Here is a 24,450-nt window from a genome sequence, read left to right as displayed (position 1 = left end):
CAAGTGCTGCTCACTGAGATCCTTTCTTTCATCCACAGCTGCCCTTCCAAATGTTAGCTAGTTGCTGTGGAGCTAAAACAGTCAAGCTAGCACACATAGTTGGAATTAGCCATCAGAAACCTAGGGATTTTAATCCAGGCTCACCTCAGGTCTTAATTTTTAAGGACTTGAAAACTGACATGCTGATAAAACACACAGATAAAAAGGTGTAAACACTCCTCTACCTTTCAGAATTGTCACCAGTATTAGCTACCACAAGAAATATTCTTAAGACTGGACATGTCAAGCGTAATTTGTATTTATTTAATGTTAACTTTGCAGGTTTTTGTAAATCAGGCTTTAAGAGAAGCAATCACCTTCAAATATTGGATACATCCATTTTTCCATGCATCAGAGTTGTTAAAGCCAGTCACTTTGAGACTACAGTGTTTTAATGCTGCAAAAGTAAAACCTTTTCAAAATAAAAAGCTATGCTGCACAGTCTCACAACATTCTCTTTAAAAAGGATCTGCACATTAATTGTTTAAGTAGAGAGGAAAAGAGTTCAACAAGAACTTCTGGGGAATATCTTGGATTAGTTTCATCAGTAGACTTCTTTCATGTCTCCTGTGCTTTGCTCATCATATGTAAACATACAGTGCATCTTCCCTACGCTATTCTCAACACAAAGTAGAATTCATCAGCGAAAGAGTTTTTATAAACATAATGTTATTACCATACCTTGTGCTACTGTTGACATAACCACAGATGGTGTTGATGATACTACAGCAGTCACAGCAATAGTATTTGCAGCACAGGAGGGAGTGGAAGAGCTACTGCTGCTGCTGCTACTGACCAAAGAGGACTGAGAAGCAGTTATAACCACTGGTTGCTTTTGAGTAGTTGAGGCAATGACTGATGTTGGGACAAGTTTCGTAACTGCTGCATAGTTGTGGGACTTTGAAAGGATGTTGGGTACAAAAGTTGAGCTTGGAGAGGTGGTTACTATTATCACCTGAAAGAAGAAAAAGAACAACACGAAATTCATTTGTTCTTTGCATTTATTTAAAAGCATAAAATTTCAGTACTGTATCTGTCTATGTGTATTTACTTTTAAGGATACACGTTATTAAGACCATTTAAGATTGTCATAATCACATTTGCTGGCAACAAAAAAAATTAATTAGTTTGAAGTAATAGTGTTAAACAGTTCCTTAAAATTAGAAGGTGTTTTCTTCCGAGGAAAACAATTACTATTTAATTAAAGTAGAATTACCTTATGTCTGAAGACAAACAGACAGGAATGAACTGCTTGGCTTATTTACACTGGGCCAGGAAGCCTGAAGGTCATTTTAAATGCAACTGAAGGGATTTCCAGCAAGTTTTAAACACCGTTCTCCCAAACTTCGCACATATTTCAAGAAATGGCAATGAGGGAATAGATGTTTGGGTTGGGTTTTTTTTTTCCCCTCTTTAACAATTAGCAAGCAGTTGCTGAGTTAGTAATAGGAAACATTTTTGACCCACAAGGCTGTAAACAATATTTCATCAGTGAAAAAACTGGTTTAGGTTTGAAACAATTTCTGCTTTAATTAGTGCTCTCAATAACAAGAAATTATTTCTTATCTGTCTGAAAACCATTTGTCTAAAGAGAATAAACATTACCCCTAGTGCGACTTACAATTACAATGCCATGAATCTGATCTGACACAGAAAAACATAGAATTCATTATAACATTGGAAGAGAACTGTTCTTACGCAACTGATCTAGAAAACTAAGAATTTTAAGTATTGAATATGGGAACTGTTCACATAAAATGATTCCTTTTATTCTGCTTACATGTACCTCCTTGTACTTACAGTGAAAATAGAAACACACACCACAGAAATACAACATTTTCAGTTTACCATGCAAGAACGTTGACAAATTGTTTTAATAATGCAATTGTCCTAATAAAAAATCCATTTATTAAAACTTTGAAAATTAAAACTTATTATTTGACATAACAAAGGCAGATAGAAAAAAGGTACAGAAAGAGCAAAGAAAACCTGGGTCAGCTCAAACCAAAAGTCTTACACTACTACCCAAGGACTTCTGAAACCTTGCCTGATAGAGAAAATAAATAATATGGTAATGGTACCAGAAAGAGACTTTAGTGACAGATCAAACACTAAAAGATTAAGATATAATTCATTTAATAACAACAACAAAAAAAGCAATAGCCACATGGATGGAGTAAAAGCAGCTAATTTCACCACCATGGTTACCTCTGCCTCTCCTTTTGACCCAGTGTTTGGTTTTATGGTCCCCACTCCTCAGCTAAGCCTTTAATATCTTGACCTGAGGAAAACCAGAACCTTACTACCGCCACAAGCTACAGCAGGTTGACCACAACTGACCAATGTCTGAAGGACAAGAATTCCACATCTGCTGCTCCACCACTTTATTGCATTCTCCAAGAAGAATGTTTTCTCTGCACCACTCTTGCTTTTGCCTTCTGCCTAACCTTGATTTAACCAGAACACCCTTCTGAAACTGCTCTTAGGCTACAACCATGCAGACAAGCTGAACACAACACAACTTGATTCTGGTACGAGACTTGCAGGTGGAAAGACCCTATAATGTGCCTCTGCTATTTTATCCTATTTCTTAAATAGACAGCTAACACTAGAAACACTCCCCTAGTGTTTGAATTTTAGAGCCAACTCCTTTCCACCTAGAATAACTAATTTAGAAATACAGGACAACTTGCAGTTAAAAAAGGCAGATTATTCACATTTAATTTCCTATCTAATCTGTAGTGCAACCTGGCAAGTTCAGCATTTCAACCAAGTAGGTACAGACATGTAGGATGAATCTGGGAATCATCATGACTCCTGAAGACCATTGTTCTTCATTCAAAGACAGAGATAAAACCATCAGTCAAGATTATCATTTAATAAAACTTTATTTAATCATGTAAGGAAGAAAGCTTGTAAAGCATTATAGCTCAACAATAACTGCTGTCCTGCGACTAAGCAGGTTTGGGTCTCTATTTCTTCTTCCAAAATTAACACAGCAAAACAAAGTTCAGTGAGCTGCATGTATGAAGTATATCCAGAAAATTTTTTTGGATATTTAGAAGTAAAAATTTAGAAGTATTAAAGCTCAAATCACAACAATTGTATTTTTGAGATACTGTTTTCTCATGTACCTTGAAATGATCAAAGTAACCTCATCATGGGTACCAAAACCGCACCACATCTCTTTTACAGCAGAAAGACTGCCTGATTTTTAATTATTAAAAAAAACCACAAGTTGCTTTTTTGTTGCTGTTGATTTTAATTGCTACAGTAAAAACAAATTCCTAACATACATTGAAACTAGTCATCAGCTGTGTTTTGATAGACATCAAAACCTAGTCCTTGAAGAAATAAAGGCATTAACTGCCAGAAGCCTCGCTAGCTAGATTCCTTCTGAGTCCTAGACAGAGGACTTTATTATAAGACAATCCAGAAATTGGAGCTGTGACATTATTAGTCTTCCTCCAACCTACTAAACGTCAAAACAATTCAGAAAGTTGGCATGCAGAAATGAAGAATTTTATTCATAGCCAACAACTTCACTCCTATCCAACAGCACTTGTTTAAAATAGTACACTTCCAATTTGAGTGTAACAAATCTGACAGTTTAAAACTACTAAAAGGGATTTCTCCCACTAAAACAATCCAGTTACATATTTTGGCATGTCTAAACCCAACAAAAGAGGGCAGTGTGACACGTTCAGAAAGTCAAATACTATGCAAAGCAAACCCTGAAATTTCCACAGCAGATCAAGCAAAGGCACAACTACAGAAAAGACTGTATCAACAGTCCATTCTCTTCCCTTTGGAGATTTAATACACTCCATCTCTAACTACCATGATATATAATAGTGAAACTTAATACAAGACTACAGACGTTTAAGGAAAAAAAATTCTTCCTGCACAAAAGATGAGTCTAACAAGAGCAACAGGATGGGTAGGTTAAGCCCTATACGAACTGTGGATTTGCTGCACTGAATGCAGGACGTTCTACTTGATGGTTTATGCTCACTCACAGATCTCTATACATGTATTCAGAGACTAAATTTGATTAAGGACACTGTTAAAGAACAGCGAATCAAACGAAAGCACCAAAGAGCTCTGAAGCGGGAAAAGGCCAGAAAGCAAGCTTTTTATTGCATGTTACTTCAGTTAATCTTCCTTGGCTTTAAGGTTTCCAAAAACTAGGACATGGGAACTCTGCTAATCCAAATAGTCATAAAACAATTAAGAAAAGCAAATACCACGTGAAGGTTTGAGCTCAATAGTCAAACTCTCACAGTTGGAAAAAATATGCTTGTTAGTGGCCAGCCTACCATCAGCCTGTCAGTATCAAGGCCAAATTAATTCCACAGACCACCCCCTGCCCCAAGTCTGCCTTAATTAATAACTGTACCAAGAATGAAGTTGGTCTAAGCCATTAATCTTTTTTTAAACCTTAAGAACAAAAAAAGTAGGTGCATCTGAAATGCTTCCTAAAGCATGGGAAAATAGTCATGCCATAGACTAAGCACATAAAAATCTGAGTCCAAAACAAATTTTACACTGAAAACCTCTCTCACACACTGCGTTCTGGTGAAAGCTGGGCACGCTCCGCTGAAATAATGCGACTGAATTTGACCACTATAATACTGTTAACGTAGAATGAGAAATGGCACCCTAGTACTGAAAGGAAAATAAAGCCCCCCCCAAGTCTTTGATCAACTCCAAGAGTAACCTTTATAGACCCCAAAAAACTAGTTTCTAGACAAAAGGCTTGGCAAGGGAAAGCCCATGCCACCTCTCCTGGAATTCTACTACTGCAAAGAATAATTATAAATAAGGAAAATAGAAATAAGAAAGATTACCTTTGACCAATAGTTGTTACCATCTGAAGGCTGTTCAGTGGCCTATGTGATCCAGTTCTCAGTGGACTAGTGTCCATATCACAAAACCCAACACCACAAATGGTACTAACTGGCAACCTTGTTGGCAGTCTCACCAGAGAGGCCAAGAATTGAATGAGCATGGAGACTGAATCCCCTCTCATCCCTAGAAGTGGTCCCTTCAGGTCAGGGTTGAGGCACATTGGTGGGGCAGTCTGGGGGAAGCTTGCACTCCCGCTGCCTGTGCTGTACCTGTTCTGTGGATAAAAAGAGGGCTTCAGTCTCCACGGCTGTCAATCCAGGTCCTTTCACACACAGGTGAACTAAATTCATACAAGAGTTTGGTTTTCTCTTTGTTCTTTTTAAAGGGGGATTGCCTTATCCCAAGTGCAATCCTTAGAAAACAGCTAGACAGTTCACAGAAAGGAAGAGTCAAACATCATATCTTATTCGTTGATAATACCAGAATAAAGTAACATTTGGCAGCTTCCCCCACATACCTTCTGTGTTGTCGTGTTTGTTGTCTGTGTTGAGGGCTTAGTGAAGGTTATTTTCACAGGCGACATGTGTGGTGGCAAAGAGTTGGCAATGCTCTGCATTATATTACTCATCTTGGGGCTGCCACTTACAGGCACCGTGATGGTTTTAGTGACAGGAGTCACAGCCTTCGGGACTTCTTTCAGGAGAACAGGGGAAGAACTAGAAGAATTTGTTCGCCGTCTTTTGCGGGGCTTTTCATCATCATCTGAGCAAGTAACACCTGGAAAAGAAGTACTTTTTCTGTATTATATTTTCTCTGTCTGTGGCACTCAGTGCTTCCTAAAACACTACAAACTTGCTGAGTGTTACACCCACTTTCAAATATAATAAAAAGAAACAGAGGATGATTTACATCTTACAGTCACAACTAACCTGTACCACACCACAGACGGTCTTAGCCCTTGATATAAACCACACCACCAGTGCCATAAAACAAAGAAAAAAAAAAAAACCAAAATCCAAGCTACTCAGTTACTGAGTCACTTCATTCAGTTTAAGAGATTAAAAGGACTTAAGAACCAGTACAGGGATTTCATGGTGTCTACAGAAGTTTGACCAATGAGCCTATACACACAAGGGTGGTGGGGAAACATCATGCACACTTGGGTTTAAAACTTCACGCTACACTGGTAGTGGTGGTTTTGTTAACAGCAACTAGTCCCTTAAGCTTGTCATCCTGTAGTCTTCTCTGATTTCAGGCTTTGCATCTGCTTTCATGCCATGCTTATATCGTTACAGTACCACTCCCCCCTTTCATCTGAACTGCATCTTGAGATACTTCTTTTTAATTATATATATTTTAACCATAAAGGTCAAACTTTACTTTATCAGCTTCTGCCTTGTTTGGTGCATCTTGTGCAACAGATGTAAAATGGCACCTAACACAATTAAAAACAAAAGTCCAGTCTCAAGGAGTTTCATTCTTCCTCACTATCTGTGTACATACAAAAAAAATCAAATCTGCTGCAATATTCAGCTGAGCAAAGGATAACAGCGTGACCAATGAATGTTGAATCCATATGAAATCTTCCAAAGTAGGCAACAGGTTCAAAAACTGGTATACATTACAGAAAGACACAGCTTAATAACCTTGAAAATCTCTTACAGCTATTGGGTAGCATTTATGTTTACCAAATTAGCCAGTGTAAAAAAATTTTGAAAAACATCCATAAGCTGAAAAGACACTACCTCCTCTATACTGAACAAGACTGAAGATCTTGCTCCCTATGCCTGGGGCTTCAAGACAAAAAATGCTGTCACAGCAAAAAGCAGACTTGCTCGTAATCCAAGCAAATCTGGTTGGCAGTCAACCTCTAATTACAGACAGTATCTCATTACGGTCAATCTCTAATTAAAATAACTAAATATTCTGGCATGCAAAATGTGAAGATGCAGGAATTGACATGGACAAGAAAGTGCCCAGCAGCATAGCAAGTGATTTCTGAAAAATGGGATTTGCCCTTAGTATGAGTACCAGCTCATTTGCAGGTACACTTCAGAAGGCTGACAGTTACATTCACATAAAAACGGGAAATTGAACTAGAGAAGAGAAGCAAAGGCTCTATTTCAAATTCGCTTTGAACTCCAAAACATAGTTTTAGCTGGCTGCAACAGTACAGATGAAGAGCGGATCTACAAGTCTGGATTTCAAAGCTCTAATCAGCAATTACTTTATGGCCCTGAAGAAGCCCGGTGGTGATCTCCATCTATAAAGCAGAGATTTGGTTACATGACTAAGGTCTATTATGAACTAGCTTTTAAGTATTAGTGAGTGCACTACACAAACTTTCAACTCTGAGGTCTCCAATCGCATTGAAAATGTGCAGGAATTTCAGAATCTCAGAACCCATTTGAATCAAAAATCCACAAGCGAGAGGATGTTAGGACACAGCTGTTATTTTGGTGGGTCACCAAGAAATACTGAAGATAAAGCTATTTGTTATTCACAAAAAAACCACCCAAAAAACCACCCCAATTAACCACAGAAGTAAGAAAGTAAGATTAAACTAGCACAACATTATTCCATGTTAGTACAGCTCATTTAATCTCCTGTTTTCACTGCTGGGGCTTTAAGAACGTTATTCCTATAATTTCACGTTAGAAACTGCATTTGCACAAAGTCTTCCACAAGCATTTAGCTGAAAGGTAATACAGCTTAACCATAATTCACACTTGACGAGCAAGGAAGCAGAGGCACGGAGAGGTTAATGGCTCAATCAGACAGTGACTTGGATAAGGTCACATAACAGATCAGTGGCAAAGTCACAACTAACTCAGGCCTCCTCAGTTTGCTCTTAAGTAGGTTTGTTAAAACTAATGTGACTGATATACTCTGAAAAACACAATTCCTTTAAAAAAGAAAAAGAATAAAATGAAGTGCATGAAGTGGGGGAAAAGTTAAATCTAGGGATGAACAGAATAAAAATGAGAACCTTTCATCCCTCTATCGTGTGTCTACACTGGTTTTATACTCATTACCACGTAATAATTCAATAGAACTCTAAATTAAATTTTTAAGAGGTTAAGAACATTTTCCCCTGAATCTTTAAACTAAAGCTGAGTGATCAGTGCATTAAATCAGAAAAATGAAAAATCTTAATGTAATGGGTTCTGTGGGTTAATGTAGCCGTTAAAGATGGTGGTTTGCAGGTAACATTACATTTACGTACAATGTGACATTTCTGACTAGCTCGAAGTTTATACAAACATGCACATCTAGCATAAAGATTAAAATAATTTTTTAATATTAAAGGTATCCACAGCAAGCATAAAACCAGCACTTATCAACTTCACTATTAATCTGTATTTATCACCTACATTTTGATAGACACCAAAAAAGGCGGAAGGAAAAATTTTTAATTATTAGTTAAATAAAACTATGTTTGATGAGCTGGGCATATGTATGAGGACGTAATTCTGCTTTAAGAACTAGGTGATTTATTAGCTAATGAAAAAAAGGTTGGGGGAGACAAGAAAAAAAAAGACTGTTTCTAGACATGGATAGAACCTTGTATTTCCAAAGTTAAAAACATGAAGATGGGTATCTGGTGGGATTTTGTATGGAGTTTTCACAGTTGCCCAGGAACACAAACCTCATTAAGATTTGCTTCCAAATACATCACAAAATGGCCAGACATAGTTAATGTAAGCATATAAATGCTTACCAAACTATGGTATTCTAAAATAATCTAGGTCAACTGTGAAAGTGGAAAGGAGGGACCTTTCCTAACTCAAATAAGTGACTACTATGCATTATTTAAACAGAAGGAAAAGGGAAGTCCTCTGCAGAAGCAACCAGCAGAGCCACCTTTAAGACTAGTTCTTAACAAGCTGGATTAGAAATCCACTGATATACAGCAATTCCTGTATTTTATTTTCAAAACACCTCTCACTTGTTGACTTTGCCATTACTGCTCCCTGCAGCATTTTACAGTGAGTGGATTTATTCTGAACACAATTTCTCTGAAAAAGGGAAGCAACAAATTCATTCTTTAGATTAAATGAAGACACAAAGGCATTAAATGACTTGCCCAGGGTCAGAGTGTTTAACTCACTTCATGCTTCAGCCACAAGACTGTCCCTTTCTTTCCCTTTGGTTAATCAGTTGCTAGTATCACTTACTTTTGACGTAAACAGTACTTCCACTTGGCAAGACGACTACATTGGAGGCTGGACTGGCGGGTCTGGGGGACTTCACTGTTGCTACACTGCCACTTGGAACAGGGGTAGATGTTGGGGTTGAAGTGGTACTTGTGTAGGAATAGCAAACCACCACTGAAGAGGAGAAAAGACACCTTCCATATAACTGAAGTGCAGAATCCCATTATTCTATCACTCTTTTAACAATAGAAATGGAAGCCAAAGACTTATTGGGTCATTATCCACATCTTTGCCTCTGCAATCCTGTTACTGCTGAATACTCCCCAGCTTGACTTAAGCATAGCCATGGAATTAACTGCCTTCAAAGACAACATAGAAATCTAACCTCCCTCCACCCATCCCAGAAATCTGCACTGCCCATTCTAGACTTTTTATTTGTATTATTCTGAAGTTTTACTTTACAACCTGTTATTTGTCATTTTAGCATTAATTCAGTATTTCAATTTTTGCTTTTCTGTAAATGACCATATCTACACTGCTGATAGAAAATAGCTAGTGCCGCTCCTCAACAGCGCATCAGCTGAAGAAACCAAAATATTCCTTCAGGAATGAACAACTGATTTTGCTAATCAGCTCTTTTAAACTGTTGCTTATAAGTAATAGAACAACAATCCAGTACTTCTCACAAAACCAGAATAAAACAGCTTCTTTCAAGAAGTGTTACACATTCTCCAGTTGCATGAAGCCTAATTCAAGCCCATTCAGCCAAGCCAGATGAAATGTGTACTAGCATTATTTAAAAGGTATAGGGAAAGCAGAAAGCAATCTTAACTTGTTAACTCAGTATGTTTCATCTGAAGGGGGAAGGGGGGGGGGGGGGGGGGAAGGGAGAAACCCAACAAAATTTTCTTGACTTTCACCAAAACCTACTTACATTCTTAGAATAGCGTTCTGAAACATCTTTCACCACTTACAGAACTTCATAAAATCTAAAGCCATCAGTCAAGGTTTTATAGTTTATAGAAATTAACAAGTTACCCAGTGAATTTCCCCCTATTTTCCTGGCTTTTTTTTTTCTTTTTTAAGTTTCAGTTGCTTCTGTGTTCATTAACACAAAGCTGTCTGAGTTCTGCTGCAGATGCTGCAAAGGCATCTTTAAGAAGTAAAAACAAAGGTATTTTTTCATATTTCTATGAATATAATAAGAGAAAATCTGGGTGGTTTTTTTTAATCTAACACTTCACATCTAAGATAACAATTTCAACTGTGACATTTTTTATATTCCCACAGTCTGCAGTAGAATCCCGTCTTTCTCTCACCTTCTTTGTTCCCAGTTTCTGCAGGAACTGGAAGAGATGCATTGTGCTGAACAGCTGCATTGGCAACAGCATTAGCGGTAACAGTAAAAGCTGTTTGTGGAACAAGCCGTGGCATCAGTGGTACCAGTCGACGACCTTCTATAGACCATTCAGAAGAGCTATTTGGTCCAGACATACTAAACAGAAACGCACATTCTGTAAGTATCCTGCAGAGTTTCCAAAATATGCAGTATTCTTAAGTGCCTTTTTTCAACAATGAAAGCCTAAAAAGCAGTTTCTAAAGACACAGTACAGCAATCATCAACTTTCTTCATTTCATGAAAGCCCTTACATTTTTCCCACCTCATGCAGAAACCGTCCCATAAAAAATGTAAGATTTGCCTCTTCTTTTACTGTTTTGTTTTACAAAGCCCTTAATGGGCCAGAGGTATGCGCATGTCATACTCAATATTGCCATATTAGATTACCTAGAATTCAGATAGAGTCGGTACACTCTCCAATTCTGGATGACAAAAATCCCTAGGCATTGAATAGACTGTATACAAGACTACTGAAATTGATTACATTAGAGGAAAAAGCCCTCTGCTTTAATGCAAATCCTGTTTTACCTAAGCAGAAGAGTTTCTCAGACTTACTAAAGTAGTCCCAAACAAGGTAACAGAACATAAGGTGATTTAAACACACCCTCCGCATCTTCCTCAGCAGAAACCAGCCTGCTGCTCTAATTTTCTCTTAACCTTAGTACTTACACACAAATGAGAATGTTTCCAAAAAATGCTGTTCTTATCTAGATGGAAAAATGTTTCTGTTTATGGCTGTTTTACATGAGTCATTTGTCAAATCAGCAAAACCAGAAAAGCAAATTATTTTTCAATGTTATGTTCTTAAGCAAATCAACCCATTAATATATTCTGAAAAACAACTTCAAGTGAACTATTGCAAATAAGTTCCAGCAAAAACTACCACAAATTAGTTTGTAAAATGCAAAGGATTTGTTCTGTCGTTAAATCCTGATATGCTTCAGCATTCTTCATACATATTTATATAGTATAAGCAGAGCTACATCAGCTGAAGTGAAAATACTTTTCTAAAATAAAAAGTAAGACTAGAAATTTTGCCCATAGCAAAGCTAGCACAAAGTTGGCTTTCCGAAAGAGTTAGAGAATTATGTAAGTCAAATACTGTATTACCAACCATCACTTACACAAAGAATTACCCCAGGAAAAATAAAAATATGCACCACTTCACAATTGCACCTTGTCTGGATTATATTTCATCCATTTGAAGTTCAACACCTCAGGACAAACTTTATACTTATTCTGTAAAACGCTAAAAACAGGACTAATACTTAAAAAGGAAACTATTCAAGAAAGAATCCTGATTTGACAATTAAATGCTCATCCCCCTCCCCCCACCCTTTCTTTAAAGGAGCGTAAGGAAGTTGGTGGTTGTTGTTTGGTAAACAGCATACATCTAACTCTTCAGATTTGAACATTAAAACACTAAAATGTGAAAATGTCCTTCTGCAGCACTCAAAACAGTATGCTGATTTTGGCAAGTCTTGGATCAGACATTGGCTAACTTCAAGTGGCCTGCTACAGGAAATCTGTAGGATTTCCTCTTTTCTCCCCCTAACACCTAAGCTACAGTAGTCAAACTTAAAAATCAATGTTTTTAACACACACAAAAAAAGAAAAAAAATACAATCCAGCTCTGTTTAAAGACAGTCCTTAATCGTAAGACTGTTAAATAACTCTCAAAGACATGTAAGCACTGGCCCTCTTGCTCCTCTCCACCTCTCAAAATCATGTGGAGCTTGCGAAAGCAAATGCAAGCAGGAATCAGCCCAGTTAATACCAGCACAGCAGCTGCATTAAACAGCGAATGGTGGACACTGATGTCATCAGTTAGCTTGCTGCATTTTTTTTATTCTGACAATTTTTTTCCCCTCTGTGCTGATACACTGTTTTCCACTAATCTCTGCCTCCTCTCTCCCTCTTTGTTCTATGTAAAGTCCCTCTTAATACAACCTTTCCAAACAGATTTAAATAAAATTAAAGGCAAAACAAATAATAATAAAGCAAACATGTTTATCCTGCAAATGGAGTTCTCTATTTTCTCCACTCTGTTTCTTCTCACCTATCTCACAGGAACTTCTTCAAGACAAAAGACTGTTTCTTATATTGTACTTGTACAGTGACTGCCATGTCTTCAGATCCAAAATGCAACAGTACTAAACAACCATTTCTAGTTCCCTGGTTTAAGTCTGACACCATCATTCCTTCATCCATACATTGTTTTAACTACTGTTCTTTAAACCATTATCAATCTTCCAAAGTTCTATCGTTCATATAAGACATAATGGATTTTCCAAAGGGTACCTTTGGAAATCATGTAGAAAATGACCTGTAACTTACTTGTGTGCAATAGTCGTTAGTCGTTCATCATTTACTGCTCTCCGAACTTCAGCACGATGTCGCTCTGTTGAAATACTATTAAAAAAACCAGCAATATATTTTAGTCAGAGGGAGACATGAACATTTATCTAAAACTTCTAGCTAAAATTAAACTTATGAATAATCTACTCAAGAGACAAAAGGGAACAGTCATTTACATTTAAGAGATTGTCACTTAACTTGTGCTATCACAGTGAGAAAGAATGAATGTATTATTGTTTAAAAATATTACCGAAGAATAAAAGAAACACTACTGTTCAGAGGGTACCCCTGCAAAACAGCTAGAATCCAACCTCCTAATGAGAGCAATAAATGCAAAGCATACAGTAGAAAAATTCACACCGAACATGCAGCCTTCTTTCTTGATGGAACTTGGGCCCAAAGACCTTGAAGTCCTACCTTGACAAAACTGCAAGCTAGCACATGCTCACGAGCTAGCTGTAATCCTTTTAACACTCTATAACTCACAAAGTACCCACAAAACAGAAACGCTTCCGCCACAGAAGCACAGTTGTTTTCTTTATCAAAACCTCAGAGCAGAATAAGAATTAAATCTCCACAAGATGGAGAATTACTCCTCCAAATTAAGATTTGCTTTGTGATAGTAGTGACTAGAAAGAGCATGCAATACTTTAAAAGAAAACAGGTCATTGGTCCTTATTTTAAAAAGGTCAGGGTTACCTAAGCACTTTAGAGAGTTCTCCAAGAAGATCTTTCTTCTCTTTCGTAAGGTCTCCCTGTGCACGTAAGGCACTGATGACACCTGCATATGCCTCCAGTTCTGAAGAATTAGAACAAACGGTATTTCTATTTAATGCTCACAGCAAAGGGGGGGTGGGGGGGTGGGGTAGTTACTTTCAGTATTACTGACAGTATTCCATTAATTTTCAAAATCATTAAGAGGAACATGTCTTTCAATTATTTCGTGCTTTTCAAAAGAGATTGATGATTTAGAACTCTCTCAGTCAATTACTCTGCAGCATACAGCTTTTCTATGAAACAATTGTATCATCACAGAGGATTATCCAGTTTAAAAACCAACCGAATATGTCAAGCTCTCTCTGAGCTGACAGTTCAGCCAGAAAGCTTGAAGAAATAGTCCCCAAATTTGGAGAGAATAGCTCAGAATTCTCCAGAAGCAGAAGATCTTTAACACGTACCATTATTGAAAGTTCCATGGAAAAGCTTGGCTTGAAAAAGAAATATACTATCAAAAGAGCAACTGATATTTTTTTTTTTTTTGTAATGCCCTTCCTCAATTCCCATGGAGAACATCAGCTCTAGTTTGTTAAATACGATCACCATAATCTTTTATGCCCATTTACTTCATATGTACAACTGCTTGAATTTGAAAAGAATGCAACACACCGAATTTAATCTGCTCAACACAAAAGAAACAATCCAGCTACTCTTAAATGTAGAGCCATCATGAAGATTTAATTCTCAAAAATACAACTCTGATTTAACATGTATTTGTAATTCCAGGTGACTTATGTAAATGTCATGCCATTGGTGTTTTAAAAAATAGTTAAGACTACTGAAACGTCTGAATTTTGTCCTAGTAAACAGAGTGACAATATACCTAATACAAATAATGGAGTCTGCTAATTTGGCAAAGAACGACTTTCTATTCTAAGCTTAGCACAGCTTAAGGAAACATTTCTGAAACTCCTGCTTTAACCAGAAATACAAATTCTTCTAATACTTACATAGGTGCCTTCTATGTAAGTATCACACCCATTTCAGCGGCCAACCCAAACCAACCCCACAACAGATCCCAGTTAACCAAAAGCAAGAATCAAATGGGCAGGCCAAAACCTAACACCTCTGAAGTTTGCTGCAAAAGAAAGACTGATACCATTCTGAAAAGCTTTCAGTTTGGTATTCCAAAGAGCTAATTTAGAAATCAAATCAAGGAATTGTGCTGAAAAGAAGTCCTGCTCTCCTGTCCTGATTAAGCAGGCAAAACACAAAGCAAAGTCGCTTTTGTTAACTATGCAGGCTGCACAGGGATGCCGAGTGACCTACAGAAGCATTTACAGCTTCAGTTATAAAACATTTGCTAATTAATGCAATGGTTATTACTAATATCAACATTTATTTAGACAACCATGTTACAATATTTAAGATACTAATTATTTTACTCTGTTAACAACATAAAGTAATTCTCAGATACAACCATATAATTATTTAGCAAGGACAGATTTTTTTTCTTCTTTCTGCATTTTTAATAGAGATCCACTACACTAGGGCTTTAAAAATGCATATTCTGGCTGTTTGGAATGTAGTAAAGATTACAGAACAGCTGTAACTAGCTTCCTTACCCTTATGTCTACATAGCAATCACTAGCTGGTGCGCTCTCTTTCCAACACAACATACAAACAGCCAAAACAGGTTTCACAAATAAATATCATTATTTCAAGTGTAAGGTGCTACCATCACCCCCTTACTCAGTTATAAGTCACAAATGCTGCAGAAAAACCCTAGGTATTGCACACCTCAGGTGCATTTCAGCCTCACCTACACCACTGCATTTCATTCATGATGGAATTGCTGAACAGTCAGCCAAACAAGATGTTGGGCTGAGAGCTGGAAAGTGGGACTCTATAAATATTGCTGGATATGACTGTTAGACAGCTATTTGCTGCTCCCACTGCTCCTTCACCCTCCACTCTTGTGGTACATCTATTTAACAGAAGAGCTTCTCCACCCCAGAAGAGACAGGGCTGCTACAATCCTCTATCACGCTGGCAGGGCCCTCTTGTGGGGACACTGCTCATGCCAGTAAGAAAAAAAAAATAATTTCCTGTCAGCCTAGGTTATGTCATTGAAGGAGGTGTAGCCGCAGTTCTGTTTGGCTCGGCTGCACCAGCAAGGTTCTGCCAGCACACCACTGTCAGCTGGGGTAGAAGTTTTTTTTCCATGCTCCTAGCCAGCAGAGCTACGTTAACAAAATTTAGTAGCACAGACCCAGTCCAAATCTTGGCACCCTGCACTTTCTCCTAGCTTTCATACTTCTTGAGCCTCGCTTAAGGTGCAGGGTTGTCGCCTTCATGGATACACAGCTTAGTTGCAATGCTGTGTGCAACATCTGCATCGCTGTTTCAACAGAACGCAAATCCCAGATTCCCAAGAAATCAAATAAAAAGGGCAAATAGAGGGAAAATAAATCCTCAACTCTCAGAAAATAAAGTGGATGGCTTCACAATATACAAGAACCTTGGCATAGTTAAAAAGTACAGCACATCATCTTTTAACGTTCAAGTAAAATGAGAACAAGAATAATTGTGACTTGACAGTCACGGGAAGTTAGAGGGAGCCTCAGCTTTCTTCCTGACATCATCTCCTAGATTATGCTCCTCAGAAGAAAGTCTGAAACCAAATCTATGGGGTTTTTCTTCTCTTCTATTATTATGCATCATGTAACTGGCAAAAAAAAAAAAAACCCACACAAAACCAAAAAAACACCTAAATTAAAAAGAATTTAATCTCCAAGAACTCAAAAACAACCATGCAAGATCAGATCAATGGCTTAACAAAGGATTCCCTCTCCTGTGGTAGTTGGAAGTGGATACATAAGGAAAGAGCAAATATTTTTATTACCTTCCAAAATACAAAAGCAAGTCTCCTTGTACACATATATTTACAAGGACAGAGCACAAAAAAGTCTGCCAATACCTATCTAATGGGCAGGGGACTCTGATATTGATCTACATTTATAACAATGCAAAAAGCTGCTGTTGTTATGACAGTTAAGTAAGAACATTGTTTCACACTTCCCTGATAATCTGTGCAACTGCAAATCACAAACCATCACAATCTTTTTTTTTCCTCCTGTTTCAAGTCTTTACTGCTTGACCTCAGTCCCGCAGTGCCAGTTAAACTAGGGTACCATCACCTCTTTTGGTACAAAAAGGTGTCCAATACAGATTAGAAAAAAAAATGAAGACCCTCCTCTCACAGTGCATCCCATTGCACGTTAATAGTCATAAAAAGAACAACAGCACAACACTGCAACATCGAGGCTGAGATGGACCAGGACATCCATGGTCAGAGAATCAACCAAACCAAAACAATTCTGTGCTATTCATTTTGCTCAGGCAGAGAGCATCTGCCAAACATCATTTTAAGCCAGGGCTGTCAAACCAATGACACATGCAAAATGCAGGAAATGACTTGTAAGTTGCCTGTAGACATATTAAAGTATTTCGTGGAAGCAGCAGGCAGGCAAATCTTAAAAGGGCAAACATACAGACCCACAAATTGTATCTTACTGTACCCAGTTTGCGAAGGATCCTCTTGCATTCATCTCTGCTAAGATCCAGAAGAGTTGGCCACACCACAGGCATCTTTCCCTTGTGTTTGTGTGCCCACTGAGCTCAGCCTCGCTGGAAAAGGAATATAAATGCAGTAAATGCAAGTCCATCATTTATCGATTTCCCAAGCCAATTAATGTAAACTCTCTTCAGCCTGCTCACATCTCCACCAACATACTCCCTCGCACTCCAGCTCCAGGCTCCAACCTTTGTAATGGCATGTTTTGCCATGCAGGAATTCAGCAGCTTCACAAGGGCACGGACTTCCTGCACTCCCTTGCTCGAATCCATCACCCAAGCCTTTTTACCGAGTTTGCTTTCTCCTTCTCCAGCCTTTTTTCATGCTGAAACGCTCTCCGAATTGATGTTCAAGTCTCCTCCCTCTCTTTATGCACTGAGTACCTATTATAAGAACTCTTCCAGCTAACCGCACGCTCCCCCTTCCCCCCGGGGAATGCATTTAGCACTAGCCTATTATATGACAGAATGGCAAAAACACCGTGGAAATTTGCCTTCCACGTACCAGCACCAGCCCCCAAAAAAAACCCAAACACGGGAACACCCCCTCGCCCGATCACATCGCGGCGAGATTCCGGGGGTGACGAGAAGGGAGGGCGCATCTCCCCATTGCAACGAGGATAATAAAGGAAAACGAGGAGCCGGAGGCGAGCAGGGCGAGCCGGCTGGGACCAGCCCGCGGCCGCGCCGTGCGCCCCGGGCAGGGAACGGCACAGCGGGGGGGCGGCGGGGGTTGGGCACCGGGAACAAAAGCCCCGGAGCCGTCGCAGCTTCCAGCGCGGTGCTGGAGGGAGGGAGAATCTTCTACGAGGGCACCCGGAGGCAGCCGCCACCCGGGGACTCCCCGCCCGCCCTTCTTGGGGCCCTCCAGGGCCCTCGGCGCGGGGGACCGGCGGGAGCGAGCGGCGCTGGGTCCCCACCGGGCTCGGGGGCGGCCGTCCCCGGGGGCCCCCGCCGGCAGGAGGGAGGGAGGGAGGGAGCGGTCCGCGGCCGCGGCTTCCCCGCGCCGGGCACAGAGACAGCGCCGGTGGCCTGCGGGCGGGGGACGGGGCGCTGCCTGCGGGCCGGGGCCCGTGAGGGGGCGGCGAGTCCCCGCCGTCCAGGGAAGGGGAGCTGCCCCTCTCCCCGAGGGGAAGCAGCCGGGGCAAAGCGCGGAGGCGCGGCGGCGCTGCCGGGGAGCGGGACCCACCTGCCCGGCCGTGCTTGGCACATCGAAAGGCTCCTCAGCGACAGGGCTCGGGCTCCTGCTCCTCCTCCCCCCGCCGGTGCCGCTCTCGGGTTTGTTTAGTGGCGGTGGCGGCGGCAGCGCTGCCCCGGGTTAAGATGGCGGCGGGACACAGAGCGCATGCGCGGGAGCCGCAGGGCACGCCGGGAGCTGTAGTTCCCGCCCTCCCTGGCCACCACCCTCCGCGAGCGAGGAGATGGAAGAAGCGGGTGCCAAGATGGCGCAGGGGGTGGGGAGGTGGGGGACGCTGCGCCCTGCACGGCGGCGTGGAGCACGCCTGGGAGCTGTAGTCCCCTCAGCGTTTGTCGACGTGCTGGGACGCGGCGCCGGCCGTCCCGCCATGGCCTGGCGGCTGGGTACGGGCGGCGAGAGGGGACAAAACCCCGCGGCCGTTGGGCGGCTGGGCTGAGGCGCGCTGCACCGCCGCTGACTGAAACCGCTTACAGCGCGGGGCGAGAGGGGCGGCGTTGAAACGTTCCCACGTACCCCTAAAGTTCCGGCATTAACGGCTGACCGCTGCTTCGGGAAGGAAACCTGGCAGGGTCGACATTAGCCTTGACGTCATTCGGCCGTTTTCAGCTTTTCTGACTGAAAACCGGCAGCGGTTCAGCGGGGAGCTGCGCGGGGCCGTGGGCGGGCAGCGCGGACGCGCAGGGCACGCAACCCGCGCCCCACGGCCGGCCCCGCACCCCCGGCCGGCAGGTTTTGCTCCCCGCTGTGACCCCTGGGCGAGCAGGGCCGCAGGCCGGCAGCGCTGGGCCTGGCAGCTGCGTATTGCCTGTTAACAGCCATCAGAACTTTTTTTTCTGGCAGGTTTCCAGGAAAAGCTGTAAATTACATCTCTTTAAAAGTCCCTAGATCCGATTAGAAGCGTAAAATAAAATATCTCTGGGGTACAGCTGAAAGTTGTAAGCAACACTGCTGATCAGAGCTGTGCGTTGCAGCGAGAAAGTAAAAAAAAAAAAAAAAAAAAAAAAAAAATCCCATCCATGGAACCGCCTGGAAGGTGATGGCTGGAAAATCGCACCAAGGTCCCTCAGGATGAGCGTTTGCTCCCATCTCTCCATCTCCCAGGGCGTCATTATTTTTGCTGCAGGCTCTTATTTTCCATGCTTCATCTTGCACGCTTTCTGGTTTTGCGAAGCAAACAGGCGCCCTGGGGGGGCACAGTTTAATGAAGAGGAGGGAAGGGCTCCTCCTTATTCTGCTCTCTCCCAGAAAATTGTGTATTATAGTTTGCTTTCAGAATGCCAGAAACAGCTGGAGGTTTGCTGAGGTGAAGACAAGGCGGATGGATGGTGTGCATTGAATCACAACACCTATTTCCAGATCTGCAAGTGCTGTTATTGCCACCTAACTATAGATAAAAATGTTTCTTCCCTGTGATGGTTGATGAACATTTTCTCAGTTGCAATTTCCTATTGTTCTTCACAGCAGAATAAATCTGAAGTACTTGAAAACAATGCTGAACAGTACAGGAGAGCTAGAACAATTTTCCTCCTTTTTTACTGCCTTCCTAAACATGAACCAGCTGAAGGCAAACCTAATCTCTGTGTAATATTCCTTAATAAAAACAACCGTCCTAAGCTTTGCACAAAACTGAAGAAGATGCAGTCCAGGTTAGTGCCAGAAGTTAGCATCTCCCTTTGCAGGTCAGAGACTCCACTGCAAACTGATCTGCATATGCGCCTTTTAGTTGGATTACTCTGGTCAGTAGGAACAGGCAGGACAACCTCACCACTTACCAGAATAAAATAACCTTTCTGAGCTTTATTTGTCACTTGTAACTGTGATACTGCAGCTGAGTATCAGTTTTATTGCATCTGAGGTGTTCAACAGCTCGTCCTTGTATTTGTAGAACAAATCATTCCTTGAGCAAGAAACTACCCAAACCTAAATTTATCCACTAAGGTATAGATTTTAGCTAAATGTTTTCTTCCAGTTTGTGTGTTTATTAATGCACTGTTTTCATACTGCTCTCCAGTGAAATCTCTGATAACAACGCAGTTTGAGAGAGCACAAATGCATTTTCTCAGCCCTGCTCAGCAGCTATATTCGTTAAGATTAATTAGATCAATTTGCTACTTTTTTTTTAGATCTTTAGGTTTTTTTCAAATGCGAATGAAACTAGCCACAGGATCAAAAGTTAGTATGGGCAAGGTGGACAGACACACACTGATACTCACATACTTACATATGCATGTACTCAAGAAAACGGTATACACTTCATCTCCTTCGGCACATGAAACAGAAGAGAGATGTAAAAAACAAGCCAGTTACGTATGAAGAGTCAGAAGCTGCAATTGTGTCCTGGTTTCAACTGGGATAGAGTTAATTTTCTTCTCAGTAGCTGGTGCAGTGCTGTGTTTGATTTGGTGTGAGAACAATGTTGATAACACACTGATGGTTTTGGTTGTTGCTGGGTGATGTTTATACTCAATCAAAGACTTTTCGGTTTCCTGGGCCCTGCCAGCGAGAAGCTGGAGGGGCACGGGAAACTGGGAGGGGGCACAGGCAGGACAGCTGACCCGAACTGGCCAAAGGGATATTCCATACCATATGGTGTCATGCTCAGTATATATAAGCTGGGGGAAGCAGAAGGGCGGGAGAGGGGGGACAATGACACACATTTGGCTTTATGGTGTTTGTCCTCTCAAGTAACCATTCCGCATGATGGAGCCCTGCTTTCCTGGGGATGGCTGAACACCTGCCTGCTGAAGGGAAGCGGTGAAAGAATTCCTTGGTTTGCTTTGCTTATGTACAGGGCTTTTGCTTTATTTGTTAAATTGTTCTTATCTCAACCCTCAAGTTTTACATTCCTTTCTGATTCTCCTCCCCATCCCTCTGGTTGAGGGGGAATTAGCCAGCAGCTCCATGGTACTTGGTAAATGGCTAGGGTTAAAACACTACAGATTGCTGCATTTCTACAGATGTTATAAGATGATTTCCAAGAATACTTCCTATTTTTACTCAGGCCCAGACTTGGAAACACATGAGAGAGATCCAGAAAGTCCAAAGGCCAAATTCTGCTTGTAGCTGTGGCACCAACATTGCCATTTACTTCAGACTAACCTACAATCAATTTTCCATTCTCCATTTTCCATAAAAATGAGATGGTTGAGATACCATGGACAAAGAAAATAAACCAACAAAGCACATAAATTATGAGTCCTGAAAAGCATAAGTAACCTGAACCAAGGCCAGAGCTCTGCAGTGGTTGATCTACTTGGATGGATCTACCAAGGTTGTCCCTGCAGAGAAGCAGAGATGAGGCGCAGCAGATGCGTCAGAGCCACCCTCAGCAGGCTCTGGTCAGGAGGCTCTTCTTGAATCAAGTCCCACCATCACATAAGAATCACCAATCTGCTGTACAGCCCTAATCAGTCTCAGGAGTAGCACAGATCATTCCATAAGACTAAATTAAGGCTATCTGGACTCAGAATGACTGCATGCAGCCAGTTTAGGATCTTCTAGCCTAATCCAGGGAGGTCACCCATAAGAGATAGACTTGACAGTATTTTTTTACATCTAATGAATAAAACGTCAAGAGTGTTCCAGTTATAGACTACAAAAATGAAAATAAAAACAATATGGTTTAGGCTTACTTCATAAATACAGAAATGTGGCTAAATGTCACACATTTTCTCAGAAAATTCATATGAAATAAGTCATTGTGGGTAAAGAAAGAAAAGGCAGAATGTGAAAATGCCAGCGTTTTTTCTAGTCTTAGTTGCCTTCCAGATGCTAATCACTTTCTTAGTTCTCATCACCTACATCCCTGGGTCCCAAGTTAAGGAGGCCCAAAATTACAGAGCATCTTCTAACTGTTCAAAAAGTAAAACAAGAAACAAACTTGTCGATAGCAATAATGCCCAAGGAGGCAAGGCTCAAGAATGCAAAACCACAAGGTAAAAGTATTTTGTAATAATCCATTTTACTTGGCAGTTCTTAGGCGAGCTAAGAACTCACATCATTAAAACAGCTTCAAGCAGCAAATCACTGAATCTTTGTAGCTTGGGCATATTAGGCTGATACTTTAGTTCTAAATGTGTTAACAGCAACTCACCGTTGGCTTTCCCCTTACAGCCAGCAGAGGATGAAACTTGTCAGGATCTGGAGTGTTCTTCATCTGATGGTGGCCTAGTGAGCAAACCCACACAAGTTCCATCACCTCTTTTGTGCCTCCGTTTCCCACTTTCATAAAGCATTTTCAAAACTAATAACAGATGGCACTACATAAAAGCCATGCATTATTATTTATAACAGCATAGTGCTGGGGATTCTTTTTAAGATTTTGCTCCATTACCTGCATTTAAGCAAAATTTCTTCCTCCTTCCAGTAAGAGAAAACTCCTACTTTCTATTATGGTCTCTCTACCCGACATCCTCGGATTCCCCATCAGCTGAAATAATATGATTCTCATCAAATACAGACACTGGTCTAATTAGTTAAACTTTCTGGGCACTAACAGAATCATCTACGTCTCACCACACTCCCTTCTGTAGCCGAAAACAACAGGAGGAGGAAGACAATGAGCTTGGAAGCATCAGCGGTGAGCTGGCCCAAGGGAGGAGCTGTGATTTTCACATGGAGAAGGTGATTTGTATGCAGCCCAGGTCACCAGGACAAAGCTGCGCTTCCCAGCTCTTTGGGGGCTCAGAGGAAACGAGCACAGCAGCCTCACTGCAGTTCTTGCTGGATTATTAACTGCATATCCAGTCACATCGCTGCAACCTGATTGATACAGACTCCGAAATAATCCTTTTTCTTCAGTGCAGCCTTTCCTGGGTAGAAGAGAGGTGCGTCAGTGCGGTACTAGATGAGAACCGTGCACAGCTCATGCAGCTGCTGCTTTTCTGCTGTAAACAGAGAATTTTCAGCTTCCCAGAGTCTTAAGCTGGTAATTACAAAAGTAAAATTGGAAAACCAAGGAAAACAAACAAAAATTGTATCAGTCTTCCAGCAACTGAGAAACGTAAGAAACCCACTACGCTTTTATACTAAGATGAATGCAATGCTGTTGGTAATTTTAAATTTTAGGGAGTTTAAAGATGGTTTAAACTATCTCCCATGTCTTGCATAAGAGAGAAATAGCCTAGATTCTAATAAAAGTTAAAAAGATTTCTTGGTCTTCCCCACCCCCCCAAGTTAAATGGCCTAACCAATGGAGCTTCTAATTCTCTTAAAGAGGTTATTCAGTGACTTGATACATTTTCCTGACATAAGCATCTCTATTTTAATTTTATTCTATCACCCTCAGACCACTCCTAAACTCTTTCTTCCTCCTCAAACACTTTCCCGTCACATTTTTTCTCCTGGATAAGATAACAGCAGAAGCTTCAGCAGTGTTTAGGTGCTGGCAGCTTGCCAGAGCAGCCTTTTATATACAGCCTTATCAGATACAGGGATTGTCACTCAGGACTATTTATTTAAATCCACACAGATATTTCAGCTACTTTCACTGAAGATAGCTTTGTGTTGCCAGTTAACATAGATTCCCCCCCCTCCCCCATTATAAGTAATGCATATTATATTCAACATACGTATTTATTTTACAAATCCTAAGAGCTTCAGTGCTGAAAGTACCTAAATTCAGCAAGGCTTAAATCCATCAAAACACCACTAAGCATCGAGTTGAGCACCTGTTTAAGCACTGAGGCAAAAACTTTATTATATAACCTCAGATAATGAAAACAACATTCATTGTGTCATCCTACAGCATATCAAAGAGCAAATTAAAGTTAGCATCCTCTACAATCTGGGGAGGCAGATGCAAACCTCCATCCTCCTTGTGGTGTGCTGTATTGGTGAAGAACGTACAGACTTGTGGGGAAGAAAGCAAAGCCACTTCTCAGAGCAGAAAGCCTGGGATCACAGCGCAGTATTAAAGTTATCACTCCCACTGCACAACTTGTGTCCTTATCTATGGTCACATATGTGCTCTACAAACCATTGGTAATTCAAGCATAATTCTGCAATGCAAAGAACATACCCCAGCTTAGCACTTAGAAGAATTTGGCTAGGACCTAATTTGCATTGCATTTTAGGGGAGTTCACATGTTCTTTCT

At 40.9% G+C, this 24,450-nt stretch overlaps 1 protein-coding gene across 13 annotated transcripts in view; it reads right to left on the bottom strand.

Annotated features, from left to right (window-relative positions):
* EMSY (EMSY transcriptional repressor, BRCA2 interacting) overlaps positions 1–18,504 on the bottom strand; it is a 39,322-nt gene extending 20,818 nt beyond the window's left edge. For 8 of the 13 annotated variants that reach the window (XM_037376277.1, XM_037376283.1, XM_037376287.1 and 5 more), the window contains exons 1-8: positions 18,347–18,504; positions 17,103–17,211; positions 13,504–13,603; positions 12,784–12,858; positions 10,367–10,542; positions 9,069–9,221; positions 5,408–5,667; positions 721–994 (exon numbers count right to left, since the gene is read on the bottom strand). In XM_037376277.1, coding sequence (XP_037232174.1) covers positions 721–994; positions 5,408–5,667; positions 9,069–9,221; positions 10,367–10,542; positions 12,784–12,858; positions 13,504–13,603; positions 17,103–17,172 — 1,108 coding nt within the window. In that variant the 5' untranslated portion in view covers positions 17,173–17,211; positions 18,347–18,504. Of the gene's footprint in view, positions 1–720; positions 995–5,407; positions 5,668–9,068; positions 9,222–10,366; positions 10,543–12,783; positions 12,859–13,503; positions 13,604–17,097; positions 17,212–18,346 lie in introns of all 13 variants that reach the window. The other 5 variants (XM_037376286.1, XM_037376291.1, XM_037376280.1 and 2 more) reach the window with 4 other exon arrangements.
* Positions 18,505–24,450: the final 5,946 nt, after the last annotated feature.

The sequence above is a fragment of the Falco rusticolus genome, chromosome 2, assembly GCF_015220075.1.
Source record: "Falco rusticolus isolate bFalRus1 chromosome 2, bFalRus1.pri, whole genome shotgun sequence".
Lineage (NCBI taxonomy): Eukaryota > Metazoa > Chordata > Aves > Falconiformes > Falconidae > Falco > Falco rusticolus.
Note: the sequence above shows the minus strand (reverse complement) of the source record. Positions and strands in the feature narration are given on the sequence as shown.